At 47.0% G+C, this 17,182-nt stretch overlaps 1 protein-coding gene across 3 annotated transcripts in view; it reads right to left on the bottom strand.

The window, feature by feature from the left end:
- PPP4R1 (protein phosphatase 4 regulatory subunit 1) overlaps window positions 1–17,182 on the bottom strand; it is a 76,364-nt gene that overhangs the window by 29,945 nt on the left and 29,237 nt on the right. For 2 of the 3 annotated variants that reach the window (XM_054984635.1, XM_054984637.1), the window contains exons 9-11: window positions 13,513–13,671; window positions 12,019–12,149; window positions 10,797–11,326 (exon numbers count right to left, since the gene is read on the bottom strand). In XM_054984635.1, coding sequence (XP_054840610.1) covers window positions 10,797–11,326; window positions 12,019–12,149; window positions 13,513–13,671 — 820 coding nt within the window. The remainder of the gene's footprint in view (window positions 1–10,796; window positions 11,327–12,018; window positions 12,150–13,512; window positions 13,672–17,182) is intronic. The other variant, XM_054984636.1, reaches the window with a different exon arrangement.

Raw genomic sequence — 17,182 nt, 5'->3', positions numbered from 1 at the left:
CCAGTATCGAGGTGGCTCAGTGATCAGAATCAAGGACACAGATCCAGGCCACTTAGTCTGCTCCTGCGCAGCAGATAACTTTATTGCTGGGGTACTAGAAGCTGGATAATGCCCTTTCCCATAGGGCTGTCTTAAGTATTGAAGTCCAATCACTGTGGACCTTAGGAGTGAAGAGTTGGCACTGTTGCAAAGCGGCAACATTATAAGACTCCCCAAGGCAAAGGAGACAAAGCTTATGCTGATTGGTTTGAGTCGTTTTGGTAGAACAACCAGTACATTTCTTAAACAAAGTCTTTTGAGCCATGAAGAATTCTATCGTTATGGAGAAAATAGACCGGAATGGAAGAAGAGGTCAATTGAAAGCTCAGAGCAAACAGGGTTTCTCACCTGTAACTGTTGATCGTCGAGTCTCTTCTGTGCAGACACACATTGGGACTGCGCAGGCGCAGGCCAGCCGCGGAGAAGATTCTTTTAGCTTCTAGAAATGTGACGGGGACGTTCGGGCCCACCGCGCATGCGCGCCGGTGTTCCCGCCAATTTCGAAGTACAAGTACCCGAACGTCCCCGGCATTCCCTCAGTTCACCTGAGCCGCCTGAGAAACAATGGAGAAACCAAGCACTCACAGCGGGGCAGGTGGGAGGGAATGTGTGTCTGCACAGAAGAGACTCGACGATCAACAGTTACAGGTGAGAAACCCTGTTTATCGTCGTCGTCCTTCTGTGCAGCCCCACATTGGGAGAATAGCTAGCATCTCACCAATGGGGGCGGGTGTGAGTGTCTATGAGAACAGAGAGTGCAGAACAGCCGTGCCAACAGCGGATTCACGGCGTGCATTCACGTCTATGGAATAATGTTTAATGAAAGTGTCAGCGGTAGACCACGTTGCAGCTTGGCAGACGTCTTGGAGTGGCACTCCTCGCAGGAAGGCAGCAGAGGCAGCTTGTGCTCGAGTAGAATGAGCAGTAATCGACAACGGGCACCCAACTCCAGCTTGCTGATAACAAAGTTTAATTGCAGACACAATCCAGCGAGAAATGGACTGGGCAGAAGCTGGCGAGCCCTTGCGAGGGCCAGAGTAACATAAAAACAAGGCAGGAGACTTCCTGAAACACTTGGTGCGATGTAAATAAAACAATAAAGCACGTTTCACATCCAATGTGTGTAGAGTACGTTCCTCTGGGGAAGAGGGTGTAGGAAAAAAGGAAGGAAGGACCACCTTTTGACGCAGGTGAAATTTTGAAACCACCTTGGGCAGGAACTGCATACTAGTGTGGAGCATGACCGTACCGGGAAAAAATTGCAGGAAGGGGGGGTCACACCTCAGAGCAGACAACTCCCCAACCCGCCTGGAGGAAGTGACTGCAACCAAAAAGGCCACCTTCTGTGTGAGCAGAGGCAAGGGACAGGTAGACAGGGGCTCAAAAGGGGAGAGCATCAGACGGGAGAGCACCAGGGTCAGGCTCCACTGAGGAATAGGATGGGCCCTAGGAGGAAAGGACTTTAGTAGGCCCTTCAGGAACTGTTTGGACAGCCAATGTGCAAACACAGTCCTCCCATCAATCTGCTCATGGAAGGCAGAGATAGCAGCCATGTGCACCTTAACACTGGAGAACGCCAGGCCCTGGGAGCACAGGTCCAGGAGGTACTCCAGAATGACAGGCAGCGGGCAAGTGAAAGGGGAAACCCCTTTGGGGGCTAACCACCTAGAGAAACGTGACCACTTCCTCTGGTAGGACAACCTGGTAGACGGTTTTCGGGCATTCAGAATCACATTAAGCACCCTAGTAGAGAGGCCTAGTCTGGGGCGCAGAGGAGCCAGGCAGTCAGATTTAGCACTGCCACATCGTGATGCCACACTCCGTCCCTGAGTAGCAGGTCTGGGGCGTGTGGCAGCGGGAGACACCGCCCCTGTGACAGGGAAAGTAAAAGGGGGAACCAATCCTGGCGAGGCCACCGAGGGGCAATCAGGATACAATGGGTTCGGAAGGCCCTGATCCTGGAGAGGACCTTGTGAAGGAGCGGGAAGGGCGGGAAGGCGTAAAAGAGCCCTGGAGACCAGGGTATCTGGAAGGCATCCCCCAGTGAACGATGGCCAATCCCGGCCCGGGAGCAAAACAGCGGGGCTTGTCTGTTGTGGGCTGTGGCAAAGAGGTCGACCAAAGGCATGCCCCATGTGCGGAAAACCTTGTGGAGATAAACCGTGTTGAGGGACCACTCGTGCTGGGGCAAAAACACCCTGCTCAGCGTGTCTGCTGCTGTGTTGTTCTCCCCCGCAATATGAATGGCCCTGGGCAGGACGTTGTTGGCAATGGCCCAAGTCCAGAGTGTAGTCGCCTCCTTGCAGAGCTTGAGCGAGACCGTTCCTCCCTGCTTGTTGAGATAGTAACAGGCCGTGGTATTGTCCGATAGGACCTGCACCCGCTTGTTCCGAATGACATCTGCAAAAGAAGCAAGGGAGTAACGGATCGCTCTAAGCTCTAACAGGTTAATGTGCATGCTCATTTCAAGGGAGGACCAAACACCTTGAGCAGACAGGTGTCCACAACGCCCTCCCCAGCCTAGATTGGAAGCGTCCGTGAAGACGGTGACCTCCGGCAGGAAGGGACCAAAAGGACAACCCTTGGACAAATTCTCAGGGTCAGTCCACCACACCAATGTCCGCTGTATCACCCTCGGGACGGAAAACCCACGGTGTTGACTCATAGTGAGGGGGTTGAAAACCCGAACAAACCAATTTTGTAGAGGCCTCATGCGCAGGCGTGCAAAACACACCACCCCTGTGGAGGAGGCCATAAGGCCTAACAACGTTTGAATCAGGAGGGCAGTTTGGAACCGGTTATGCACGAAGTGGCGGGCCAGGGAGGACAGCCTGCTCAAGCGGTCCGGGGGTAGATAAGCCCGGCCCAGAAGAGAGTCAAAGTGGACCCCAATGAATCTAATGCTCGTACCAGGGGACAGGACCGACTTCCCCAAATTGACCACTAGCCCCAGACCGTCTAGGACGGACAAGGTGAGGGCGATAGAGGCCCGGAGGGAGTCAGAGGAGGGACCCACCAGGAGCCAATCATCCAAATAGGGATAAACAAAACAGCCACTAGACCGTAGATGTGCCACCACGGTGGCCATACATTTAGTGAACACCCTGGGCGCCGAGGCCAGGCCAAAGGGCAAGGCCGTGTACTCATAGACAGCGCCTCCACAGGTAAAACGGAGATATTTCCTGTGGCCCTCAAAGATGGAAATGTGGAAGTAGGCGTCTTTGAGATCCAAAATGGCCATCCAGACGCCTGACTCTAAGAGTTCCAACACCCGCGACAGGGTAAGCATCCTAAACTTCTCCACCTTCAAGTAGGTATTAAGGGCCCGAAGGTCCAAAATGGGACGAGACCCCCCATCTTTCTTATCCACAAGAAAGTATCTTGAGTAAAACCCCCAAGGGGAAGTAGAGACATTGACCACCCGGACAGCACCTTTGGCAACCAACTCCAAAACATTATTTTGTAACACAACATTACAACAAGAAGCACAACGGGGTGGGTGCGAAAGAGGGGGTGCAGTGGTAAACGACAACTTATAACCACGGGCCACAACAGAGAGGACCCAGGTATCCGTAGTAATGAGTCGCCAACGGGGCAAGAAAGGCCGTAGCCTGTCCAAGAACAGGACATTAACAGCGTCCTTGGAGACCAACTGGGAAGCGTCCTGGTTTAGTCAGAAGACCGTGGGCTTCTGCGCTGAAGTCGAGGGCTTGGGCGAAGGAGGCTGCTGTCGTCCCTTGGACCGGCCGGAGCGTCTCGAAGAGTGGCGCTGCTGGCCAGAGTAGGAACGGTGGCCATAGGATTGACCGGAGGGGAACCGTCCTTGGCGCTGGTGGAACTGCTGGTAGAGGGACTGATAGGACCGGAACCTGCCGTACCGATATCTCGGACCCGTCTGCGGAACCGAAGGCGCAACCCCGAGCGACTTGGCCGTCTGCTGGTTCTTCTTCATAAAAGAAAGGGACTCATCCGTTTTCTCTGAGAAGAGCTGAGGACCTTCAAACGGAAAATCCTCGACCTTGGCCTTCTTCTCGGGGGGCAGGGCAGTAGATCGAAGCCAGGCGTGCCGACGCAAGAGCACTGAGGATGCCATCGCACGCGCCGCGGAGTCGGCAGCGTCCTTGCCAGCCGTCATCTGTTGCTTCGACAAACGGAAAGCCTCAGCCTGGAGAGCCTTGACCAAGTGACGGCGATCGTCGGGGAGGTCAGAGAGGTAGGACGACAGACGCTTCCACAAGAAAAGATTGTAAGAGCCCATTATTACTTGGAAATGGGCGATCCGGAACCCCAGGGAAGCCGAAGAATACACCTTCCGACCAATTCCATCCAGCTTTCTCCCCTCCCGATCCGATGGAGCCGAAGAGGAGCCCCGTCGGAACCGAGCCTGACCCTCCTCGGCCACGATGGAAGAGGGCTTCGGATGGGCAAAGAGGTAAGGGCAATCTTCCTGTTTGAGGCGATAATATTTCTCAACCTTCTTGGCCGTAGGCGGTACAGAAGCAGGGGTCTGCCAGAGTGCCAGGGCATTGTCGACGAGATCCTCGACAGGAGGAAACGCCACCGAGGCAGGAGAGCCCGAATACAACGGCTCCAACAGCTTACTCTTGGGTTTGGAGGTCGTGGAGGCGACGTCGAGCTCCAGTGCTGCGGCCATTCGGACCATCTGCTCTGCAAACACCCTGTAATCGTCATTAGGGGACGATGAGCGGAGCTCCCCCACAGCATCATCAGGGGAAGGGTCAGAGGCCGCGTCCGACGAGTACTCAGACGGAGACGCCAAGCCCTCATCATCCTCGGAGTCGGAGAAAGCTGCTGGGGTCTGCGTCGGAACCGACGGGCGGTCAGCCGGAACCGAGGTAGAAGGCTGGGGTGCCGAAAGATGGCGACGCGGCTGAGTGGCAGGCGGAGCTGGAGGCAGAGTTGAGGGCGCCGGAACCGTGGCCAGGGGCACCGAAGGACCAGGCAGAAAGGGAGCAGACTGCTGAATCCAAGCCACAAAATCCTGCCAGGAGGCCACGTTCCCTAGGCCCGGGACAGGCTGCCAAGGAGGCAGAGCAGCAGGCAACGGAACGGACCGGTGAAACGGCGCTGGAACCGAGAAGACTGGCTGCGATGGAATGGAGACCTCCGCCGGAACCGGAGCACACGGCAGAGAGCGCTCAAACTCCTGGAACGCGTCCGAAAATCCACGGATCGACTCGCAGTCGTCGGGAATCACCGGAGGAGGTGTGTGAGGAGGCGACGGGGTATGGAGGAGACTCCGGACGTCCTCAGGAGGAGGGGCCGGTCCAGGAGAGGAACCAGCCAACGAGGCCGGGGCCGGCGACAGAGCACGGCGCTTGGTCTTTGACTTGGCCTTTGCCTTCTTCGGCGGGGGCTCCGAAGAAGCCTCGGTGGCCACAGGCTTCGAAGAAGGCTTCGAAGAAGCACGTTTCTTCGCCTTTCGACTGGACGGAGCACTCACGGAACCGGAGGCGATCGAACCGTCCGGAGCGGACGCCTCCGTCGGAGCCGAGACGAGCGGTTCCGACGAGTGATGAGGAGCCAGCGAGGGGGCGACAGAGCTGGGCTTGCTCCCGGACGACCCAGAGGCTTTGGGCGGTAGAAGGTTGGCGTCCCAAAGAAAGGCCCGGAGCCTGGCCTTGCGGTCGTTCCGCGCTTTCGGAGTGAAGGCCATGCAAAACTTACAGCGCTCCACGACGTGCCCCTCGCCCAAACAGATGAGGCAGAGGTCATGACCATCAGAGTGGGTCATTTTAGTGCCACACTGTTGGCATTTTTTAAATAAAGCGGAATGGGACATAGTGGAGGCGTTTCCCAGTCAGAAGGAAACGGCAACTCACAGCTAGAAGAAAGTCGGAAGACACAAGCGACAGCTGAAGAACCTTTTCGAACGGCGGCGAAAAAGGAACTGAGGGAATGCCGGGGACGTTCGGGTACTTGTACTTCGAAATTGGCGGGAACACCGGCGCGCATGCGCGGTGGGCCCGAACGTCCCCGTCACATTTCTAGAAGCTAAAAGAATCTTCTCCGCGGCTGGCCTGCGCCTGCGCAGTCCCAATGTGGGGCTGCACAGAAGGACGACGACGATCAAAACGTTAGACAAGCTCTCCTGATGACACTGAAAGGAGAACTGAGGGAAGCAGTTGCCTCTCCCTCATGGCACGTGACCATTTCGGTGAGAAACTATGCTGGAGGAGGGGTGCCCTACAAGCCTTCTAGAAGCTAGGAAAATCTCTCCATGGGTGGCCTGTGCAGTCCTAATGTGGGATTGCACAGAAGATGGATGATGAACCCCAAGTATTTCACTGACCTAACAGCACATTCCACAGGTGCTCTGCATTATATAGGTACTGTTTCTCTCTACAGCAGCTCCTAAGTCTATTGTACCCTAACCCAAATGGCCCAGCCTAGCCCAATCTTGTCATATCTCAAAAGCAAAGCGGGGCTGGCCCTTGTTAATACCTGAATGGAAGACCACCAAGGAAGCAAAAAGTTGCTATGCAGAAGAAATGCAATGGCAAACCACCTCTGTTCATCTCTGCCTAGAAAACCTTACGGGGTCACAGTAAATTGATTGTAACTTGATGGCACTTTACACACATGACTACTGGGTTCCTGAAATCATGTCCTGCTTCATACTCAATCAGTGCAGGAGGCGAGAGATTCAGTGGTTAGAAGGAAATCTATTCCATTACTTGCTCTGCAGCGGAACAATTTTCCCCGAGGTGCAAACGTTTTTTACTTTAATCACGGGGCGGGGGTGGGGGATGCCTACTGGCTCTTGGTTGGGCTTACAAAGTGTTACAAGCAGAAGAAGTGAAAACTGAGAGTCAGGAAACCCTGTTTTTCATACTGGAATCTCAATATTTTATGTTGTTTAAATGTGGTTTATTCTCTCTGCTTTTCTATAATCTTAAACCATCTTACAGCCTATTAATGTTTTAAACATATAATACATGCAGAATGGCACATGGTACAGTTCTGGAACAGAGGACTTTTGAGCATGTATACAAATGTTGCCAATGGAAGTGTTGTTATCTCTCAATAACATGTACATGTTTTACAAAGTAAGCAGATGGGATACATTCCTTTCTACAACCATGTGGAATCTCCCAAAGGCACCAAACCTCAACACAGCTATGGAAGATTTTTATCCAGTCAGCTTTTTTTAACCTTCCTCTGGACTCTAAAGCTTTCTTTTCATCACTGGGAAACCTCCTTTGCTACCCAAGAGTGGTCCACCACTCTTTCAGCAGCAGCCATTCCCCATTAAGCTGTTTTTAATCTTTCACATCCCCTTATGCCCTTCAAGTTCTTTTCCTTTCTTAATTCATCTTAACTTACTATATATTTCTCTTTGTTCCTGTCCCTTGCCACTTTCGGTCCCATTTCCTTGTTACTGCATTCCTTATATATTTCCCTAAGTGGAGTTATTGGACTCTAGAATTTGAGGCATTATTGCAGGCTTTTAAAAAAATAATTACCATGCCTTCCAAAGCCCATCAGTTTAGGAAACCAATTCATCCTTTTAAATATTGAAGTCTCTTTTTCTCCAAGGTATCTTGAGAACTGCTGCTTCTTGTCACACACTTGACAAAGTACACATCACACTACAACATATCCACCAGTAATGACCTTGCAGCCACCAAGTTCATACTGAAAGATTTTAGGTAAGGAGAGCAGAACATTTGACCAGAATCAAGCAAAACAAAGACTCCATCTGAGAGCTTGATCAATACTGACGGTGGCACAAGAACTGATGCTGTCACTCCATACAGGAAAGTCAATATTGCAGACAGAATCAAGGATATAATCTAATTTAAAAGACTGAATAGGGAAGGTGGTCCAAAATATACTGTAAGAAAGATTGGAAAGTGTTAAATATAAGCATTTCCAATTGAAAGAACTGATTTACATATCCTAGGTAACTGACGCTGAAGATACAAAATTTTTCTCCTTTAATGCTTTTAATGACAGAGGATGAACTATTGTTGCAAAAGATGGGAATATTTTTTTAATACTGTGACATTTATACCCTGCCTTTCCATTCTACAAATCACAAGGCAACCAAGCAAGTACTTTTGAAAACTACAATACACATTCATCTTTTTTTTTTTTAAGTGGATGGTCCATAATTATGTGCAGCAGCTAAGTGAGAGAGCTTTAAGACAGAAGCCCCCATTTCCAGTATTACATCAGCCACAACATTAATGGATAGCCTGAGATTAGCACCATCTCTCAGCTTCACCTCATTTCCACACTATGGGGATATGACCTAACTCTGAGGAATGTTAGAAGGATTAAATAAGTTACTAATTATGAAGCTCTTTGAACATTTGGAATCTGTTATATTATTATTAATTATATTTGTGGGTCAAGTTAGCAAGCTTCTCTCTTTTCACTGGGCTGTGCTAGGCATAGCCACAAGGAGTTAGTCCCTGAGGGAAGGGCGGGGTATAAGCTGAATAATATAAATATATGTCTCAGTTCTTCTAGCCATATACTCAACATTCTTTGTTTTGTTTTTCAAAAGAAGATTCTATCCCAGGTTATTGAAAGCTCTAAAAACCTACGCTGAGCATAACCAACACAGTAACCTCTGTCTTAATTGGAAATCAGCCAGAAACAATAATTGCTCCAGCATGAATTGCTCTTTTCATTTCTATTAGACTTAATATCAGCTAATACAACTCACTGGATAACAGGCAGAGCCCTACAATGGAACTTGACTGTTGGCTATCAAAGGTTTTAAAGCTTGTGAGAGGCAATTTGCTTACCAATTAGAATTATATTAAGCTACATAATTGCAACAAACAAATTAAAGACAGTTCCAAATGCTAATGTTTATATTTTCGGAATCTACAATAACACTTTGCCTAACACTGTCATAAAGGAAGGTATGCCTTTGCATCAGCATTGGGTGAATATGCTATACATACAAAAAAACTGTTCTAAAGTTTTCTTTCAAAATGTAAAGGAGTTTAATTAAAAATTCTGATGAAATTACTTAATCACAAGGAGTCAAAGTCAGGTAAGTGTGGATTCCTTTTATCTCTTCTCTTTTTCCATGTTTTCAAAGCAATATTTCACAAAGGATGGAAACTATTTCTTTTAACCATGAAAAAGATTCATCTCAAGGAATCAAATCTATGGGAGAGCCTGGGAAAGCTATGCTATGAACATCTCCCACATAGCCAAATAGTTGAAACAAAATTGTGCTATGTGGTTTGAACCAAACTAAGTATTCCCCAACTGTGATATGTATTTGAAAGCAAGTTTAATGAAACTCAGCAAGTTACTTCCTTCATGTGTTTTGTTTATGTTCTTGTGTTCCCATAACAATGATTGCATAGCAACACAAGAGTCACTTGTTCTTCATCTGCAACTATTCCTTCCTGCTTTCTTAAAGCGCTCCCCTTTCCTTCCTGCTTTATAGCAATTTGCTATTACCGACTGTATTAATTTCAGAATTATTTTTTTAAAGCCTGCTCTGAAGTAATTGTTTATAAAATATTTCAAACATGCAATATGAGATATTATGCAGCCACTGCGCACTAACTAAAAATACCTAAATTAAATTTTTACTCATGCAAGTAACCTGTAACCTGGGTACAACTGCTAAAGCTCATTTTAGCCACAAGTCAAAAACAAACCTTCTTGAAAACCAGAGGCAGCAAGTTAGGTAATAAGATGATTTTGAGGCTCAGTACTTAAATCTAAACAGGTCTAAGCTGAGGCAATAAAATGAAGTGATGATTAAATGCTCAACCATCGATTTCGAAGCTGACACAATTAACTGTTCAAGTTTATTATTTTCCAGTTCTTGCCCACTAAATCCATGACTTAAAAATAAATCTAAGCAACGATATCTCATTGTGAAAGGGAATCTCATGAAAGGCAATCACAAAAGCAGCAAAACCAGGTCACCCAGAGAATACATATATATTTAAGGGGGGGGCCTTCCAGGTATGCAGAAAAATGTGACATTTTAAATTAATCAAAAAGAAAATGAAGTTCTCCCTGGCAGTCTGATAAGGACTGAATATATGTTCCAGGACAATGAATGTTGAGAGCAACTGAGAGTCATGTTGAAGTGAAAGGGGAGGGGCACATAGCCTGCTCAAACCCATGAGAGTTGACAATTTCTAAATTGTCCGCTGTCCCTCCACCGTGATTCTTCATTAGGTCCCCCAGCTTGATTAAATAAAAACAACACAATGTTAGCTAGCAGTGCTTTAAAATGTAAACAAATGAGTCTATGGATTAAATATGATTATTATCTTAATTAGGGATGAGAGTAAACCAAGATTCAGAAGATAATATTTGGAAAGGCTGACTATTTGTTATAAACCAACTAATTTAGCCCTCATTCTTGATGCAAGTGCATCTCTCCTATTTCCTGTAAAGATCATGAAGGTCACTACAATTAACGAATACTCTGAATATAATAATTACTCTTGCTAGCCATTACTTTCCTTACACAGAAGTAAGAGGACAATTTTGCCAAATTCCTCCTCCTTATTACAATCCCCTGTGCCATATACCATACTGTTCAGGATTCCCTGATTCTAAGTAGAGGCTTTTCAGGGAATGGGTGACATGTAGTGTGTGTGTGGGGGGGGGGGTCTCTATAGGAGGGAGACAGGAGTTCAGATCTAACCACAAGTTTTTAAAAAAGCAAATAGCAGTTAGTATGAATGCCTCTTTTTTTGGCATTTAATTCATATCTTGAACGAAAAATGCTTCACTAATACCTTTAACGTCTGGATCATCCATATGAGGTTCCAAATTTTCTATCATCTCTTCTAACTCCTTCCTTTTTGCCATAGTAATGTTTGGATAAGCCTGTGCAACAACCTCCTGTTTTCCTTCCTGAGTTTCTGAATCAAGTATTTCTGCAGTTTCCTGAAGCTCTAAATCAATATCTATTTCAGGAAGCGGAGTCCTCCAGAAATGGAATGAGTTATATAATTCCTGCTCTGAAAGGGTATTTTCCTGGAAACTCAATGTAGGTGCTGGAAGCACTGTTATGCTACCATGATCAAAGCTTTGTTCATTTGCTTCTGCAGTTTCACTGGATGGATCTTGAGACAAAGTGCAATGTAACATCATCTCAGGCTGGAAAACTGGTTCATTCTGGTAATGAACCAACTCAGTATTACTCTCTTCCTTGGTGGTTTCAAGGGTCTTTACAAAATCTCTGTCATCATCATCAAAAGACAACTCCGTCTGGCTTTGTACATCATGGGTTAGGACATCTTCTGAATCCATATTTTTCTCATTGCTGGACAAAAAAAAATTCAAATGTTAAATTATTTATAGTTTTTAAAAAATATGTGTATGTCTAATTTTTAGGTGGCCAACAGATAACACTGGGGGAGAAAGTGTCACAAAGTATAAAAAGAAGGGAAAAACCTTTGGCCTGCTCAAACAGAAACAGAAGTGTCCTGGCTATGACTTAGTCACACCTAGTGCCCTGTCTGTTTTATCTTGCGCTGCTGCATGCTCCCCAGCTCAGTAGACTGGAGATAAATATCACATCAAGATAAATGGGCTGCATCTGAACAGTAGTGCACTCTAGAACAAGTGTCCCTGAGGTCAAGACGAAAAAGAGGAACAACCACTATATCACACAACGTCAAGGGCAAAATTGTCAAGGTACTTATTTATTTATTTTATTTTATTCGATTTGTATTCCGCCCTCCCCACACCAGCAGGCTCAAACACAAACACAGAAATCACCAATGTGGAATGGACCATAACCCAACATACCTTGATTATTTAAGAAGTCTTTTTTAAAAAAGGTACTGGGGATATGAAATATTCTTCATAAACATGCAGGTAAGTATATGTTTAATTCTTGTACAATACTCAAAAATCTTTGGTGTTTTATAAATTAATATAAATTAATAATTAACAAATCAATAATAAATAACAAACTTAACTTAAAAATGAAAATAATTTATCAATCCATACCTATGTTCCTCTGCAATGTTCTGATCCTCAGCATTCTTACATTCTTCTTCTTTAAAAAACTGACCACTGCTGGATGGGTTAGCAAACGTCGATATAAAAGGCCCCAGGGACTGAAAGGCAGCTTGGCGGACCTAGAGTAATGTGTTCCAGAGAGTTCCTTTAAATACAGCTGCCTGTACTGAACACTCCGGCTGTCAGGAGTGGAAAAGTAGTAAGTTCCTAAGAGTATGTTGCAGGGGAATCTAGCATCTTGGAATGGGGCCAACAAGTAAAATATAAGAATGTGCTCAAGAAGAAGAATAACTCAAGAATACGAATAGAGAATTGCTCCAACATTGCTTTTGAATGGGTATGCGTTTTTCAGTCACACTAGTATCTGAACACACACACACACACACACACACACACACACACACACACACACACACACACACACGAATCTTCAGCAGAAGACCTATTAGCTCTAGATGTCATTCAGAGGACCTATATTATATGTGATATATAGTTGTATTTAAATTCTCACATTATATTTACAACTATATTAAGAACTTACAATATGTCACACATCTTTAAAAGAAATCCATAAATACTCATATACACACAGGTTTTAAAAATTAATACTGGAATCAAGTAATTAATAGGAAAGTATGTTGCATATTAAATTTTCAGGACTTGGATTTGGTCAAAAAGAACCTCACACATGTATTTGTTTGCCTTTTCTGATTACTATTTTCCACCCATTGTACTCATTAGACCACCTCAAATACGTCTGTATTGCAACAGTACTTTCATTCTGAGTTATACAGTTTGCTTTCGTAGCCAAGGTATTTTTAATAACACTAGTCTTACTTTTAATTCTGGGAATCAAAGGGAGGACAATGTACATCGTTCTGAACTCCTTGGAGAAAGGGTGGGATAAAAATGCACCAAATAGATGCCATCAGCTCTTATGCTGGTTTGAAGACATGTTGAAAACATTTTCTAATTTTTTTAAATTATGGGACAAACAGTGCGATCCTAAACAGAGTTGCTCCACTCTAAGCTCATTGAGTTAACTCTGCTTAGGGTTACACTGAAAATCTCAGAATTAAATATCCAGCAATTTTAAAAAATGCAATGTATCTGTTCTATTAACATTTGGAAAGGCATTATAAGGGTGTCTTCTGAGATCCCAAACATGCAGAATCCATAGAATAAGATATTTGAAACAGAATCCAGTAACAAGGGCAAAAGTTCAGCTTTAATTTTTTTTTAAAGTTTGGGGCCCCTCTGAAGGGGGGTGGAAAAAGTGTAGTATAACTTTTGAATAAATAGTTACAGAGATATATTTGAAAGCATGTAATCTACATAGATTACTCCAGAATCCAAACAACATTCCATTTTCTCGTCAACAATATCAGCTGTGCTTTGAACATAAAACTGGGTTCTAAGTAACTGAAACCACACACAGTTCAAGAACTTTAAATAATAATGGGAGTTTAACTATTTTCTTACCCATCGCGAAGGATCACTGATAAGGTTAATAAAAAGAGTTGACAGCTTTGTTCGACGGACTTCTTGTGATGTGGCACATGAAACAGCCATGAAGCATTCTGCACAAGCCTTCCGCACACCCCATACATTATCAGAACAAAGCTGGAAAAATCTAGGCAGCTGAAGAATTCAAGACATTATATAAACTTTTATGAACTGACTGGTATTTTCTTCTTATGATGGAATGATCGCTCATAAGTTTTTGAAGTATTTTAAGAACAACAAACTATCTGTTTTTGATACTAAGACTAAGATTATTGCTGCTGGAATTACTCTGTTATACAGCTGCTTTTAACTATTACTAATATAATTAAAGATAGCTGAAATAAAGTTTATTCACAAATTCAGAATAATGCCCCCCCAGCAACTGAAGAGAGACTTGAGATTCATATCTCACTGCAGATGCCTATTTCTGCCCTAAGCAAGTTGAATAGTACATTTATATCCTGACACCCCTGCTACACCCACCTCCCATCTAATCAAGTGGTATGGTATCTTTACATCCTGATGCCCTTCCTTTTAACACCCCACTCGCCTCTGGCTGGGATAAAAAGGACCAGGGACTTCCATTTCTACCCATGTCTGAAGAAGGGAGTTCTGACTCTTGAAAGCTTATACTCTGAATGTCTTGTTGGTCTCTAAGGTGCCACCTAATATCATTGAAGAATGACTGGAACAATTTCACTCTAATTTCTCAAAAGTGGCAGGAATCACATCTGAAAGAAGGATGGCTTAGGGGATGTTGCTGGGGAAATAATGATTAGGTGGTTCAACACAACTAATACCCTCTGGGAGAGGGAAGGGGGTTTCCCACTTATTTCTGTCATATCAATACATGTATCTGATAAGTTCATATAAGTTCATCTGATAAGTTCATATAAGTTCATATAGCACCCCAATGAAGACAACCCTATAACATAATTGTCTTTCCGACAATGTGCATGGATTCTACAGCGCAGGCATGCTCTCCAGCGCCCCTAGCGGAGATAAGCTGGGAGTTAAGCCAGCATTGAAGCCAAACCAGGCTGAGTACAAAAGCTCGCCAGGCGCCTGACTCCTTCCCCCTCCCTCTGCGCTTCTGGCCTTTCCAGCCCAATCGGGCCCAGGAGCAACGTGCGCCTGCCTGCCTCCCCCCCCCCCGTCCTTCCAACCTGATCGAGCTCAGAAGCTCACCAGGCGCCTGCTTCCTCCCCCCTACCCCCCACCCTCCTGGCCCAGCTGAATTGAGCACCGGAGCGAAGGGTGCCTGCCTCCTCCCCCCCCCCCCCCCGCTTCTCACCCTTCCAACCCGATTGGGCCCCGGAGCAACAGGCGTCTGCCTCCTCCCCCCCCCCCCCCGCCCCTGGCCCTTCCAGCTAGATTGGGCGCAGGAGCGCTGGGCACCTGCCTCCTCTCTCCCCGCCCGCTCCCCGCTCCTGGCCTTTCCCGTTTCCTCAGAGACCAGGTCAACCTTTCCCTTCCTTGTCTGGGCAGGTAGACCTGGCCTCTGGACTCAAGGAGGCCATGTCTACCTACTATGACTCTGCTGGATTGGTAGACCTTGCCGCTGTACTCCCGGACACCAGGTCTATCACCCAAAGCATTGTCAGTGCTGTAGACCTGGCCTCTGCTCCCTCAGAACAGGGTCACCTTCTTCCTTCCTTCCGTAAGCTGGTAGACCAGGCTTCGGGACCTGTGGAGGCCAGGTCTACCCACCATGGCCCAGAGACCAGGTCAACCTTTCCTTTCCTTTGCAGGGCCAGTAGACCTGGCCTCTGTATTCCTGGAGGCCAGCCCTACCTCCACAGGGTCAGACTTGCAGAAGCCAGGTCTGCCCCCCACACACGCACAGCACTCTGCAGGCACCCAATTTAGCCCCAATCGGGGATGAATTGGGCAGCTGTGGGGTACAGGAGTGCACCAGAGGGCTTGCTGCCCCCTGACAGCACTCCCTGCATCTCCAGCCATCTGTTTCTGCCACAATCGGGTGTCTGTGGGGAGTAGGAGCACACCAGGGCCCCTGCCATCCTTCCACCCCCCACGCTGCAGCCGGTTGTGGGGTGCGCCAGGTCCAAGTTGGGAAATTCTTGGAGATCTGGGGGGTGAAACCTGGAGAAAGTGGGGTTTGGGGAGGGAAAGGACCTCAGCATGACATAATTCCATAGAGTCCACCCCCTAAAAGCAGCCATTTTCTCCAGGTGAACTGATCTCTGGCCTGGAGATCAGTTGTAATTCCGGGAGATCTCCAACTACTACCTGGAGGCTGGCAACTCTACGCTGAGCATGCCAGGGCCCTTGCCGCCCACCAGCAGTGGTTCCCACCTCTGCAGCTGGATGCAGGAGCATACCAGGGGGCTTCCTGCCCCCCTGGCAGTGCTCCATGCCTCTCCAGCTGCCTGATTCTGCCCCAATCGGGTGGAATCGGGGGTTGCAGGGTGCAGGAGCACACCAGGGGGCTTGCTGCCCCCCCACAGCTCTCCCCACCTCTCCAAGTGCCTGTTTCTGCCCCATTCTCAGCCAAATCGGGCATCTGCAGGAAGCAGGAGTATACCAAGGTGCTTGCCGCCCCCGCAGCAGCTGGCTGCGGGACACAGGACCATGCCAGGACCTTTGCTGCACCCTCCCCCGGTAGCACACCCTGCCTCCGCAGCCAGTTGCATGGTGCAGGAGCATGCCAGGGCTCTTGCTCCCACCTGCAATGCTCCCCGTTCTGCATCTGACTGCGGGGCGCTGAAGCACAGTGGGGCCCTTGCCACCCCCCTGGCAGCTCTCCCCGCCTCTGCAGCCAGCCATGGGGCCGAATCGGGTGGCTGTGAGGCACAGGAGTGCTCCAGGGCCCTTTTAGCCCCCAGCAGCGCTTCAAGCCTCCAGAGCCACCTGATGCAAGCCATAAAGGTGGCAGATAGGCCTGGCATGGGAGTACTGCCCTCCCAAGGACCCGCAGCAGTTTTCTACAGCCCGTTGTATTTTTTCTCACAACGGGCTCTGTTACTAGTATACATATAATACAGTTGTCTCTCTTTAAAAAATGCACTAAATGTTGATAAAGAAGAGTGTAAACTCTGACCCCTATAAGAAATCATGGGAAGGGAAGAACAATCTGGAAATTTCCCACTTTCTAGGATTCTCTCAAGAGACAGGAGTGGGCTGACTGCTCCTCTTCTTCCTCGCCCCAATCCTCAACTGCCATTCAGTAGTTCTCTTCATTCCATTCCTTCTGGGACATTTTTGGTCCTCAACAGGCTAGTTTTGAGGATTTTTCTTCTTTGTTTAATTTACAATATCACACAAGGCAGAAATTCCTAGTGTGTCTCTGGATAGCACCACAGAGCAGTTTTCATTATCCATCTCGGTCAGGTACTCAACTACTAGATTTAGTGAATAAACAAGTAAAATCCCAGTAATTGTGGCAAGTATGTATGTATAAAAGACAGAAAGTATGCCTCAGTTCATAATACTTGATGTCTATGAAAAATGAAAAAGTGTCTGGTTACAAGATAATTTCTATTTTTCCCAGCAATATCACACCTTTGGATAGCAAACATTAACTTTGTAGCTATATATAGGATACCAAAACAGGGCCAGTAACAGACAATGCACTTAAGGAACTCCTGAAGTACGCAGAAAATATTACTTTATAAACTTAAAAAGG

The sequence above is a fragment of the Eublepharis macularius genome, chromosome 7 (assembly GCF_028583425.1).
Source record: "Eublepharis macularius isolate TG4126 chromosome 7, MPM_Emac_v1.0, whole genome shotgun sequence".
Lineage (NCBI taxonomy): Eukaryota > Metazoa > Chordata > Lepidosauria > Squamata > Eublepharidae > Eublepharis > Eublepharis macularius.
Note: the sequence above shows the minus strand (reverse complement) of the source record. Positions and strands in the feature narration are given on the sequence as shown.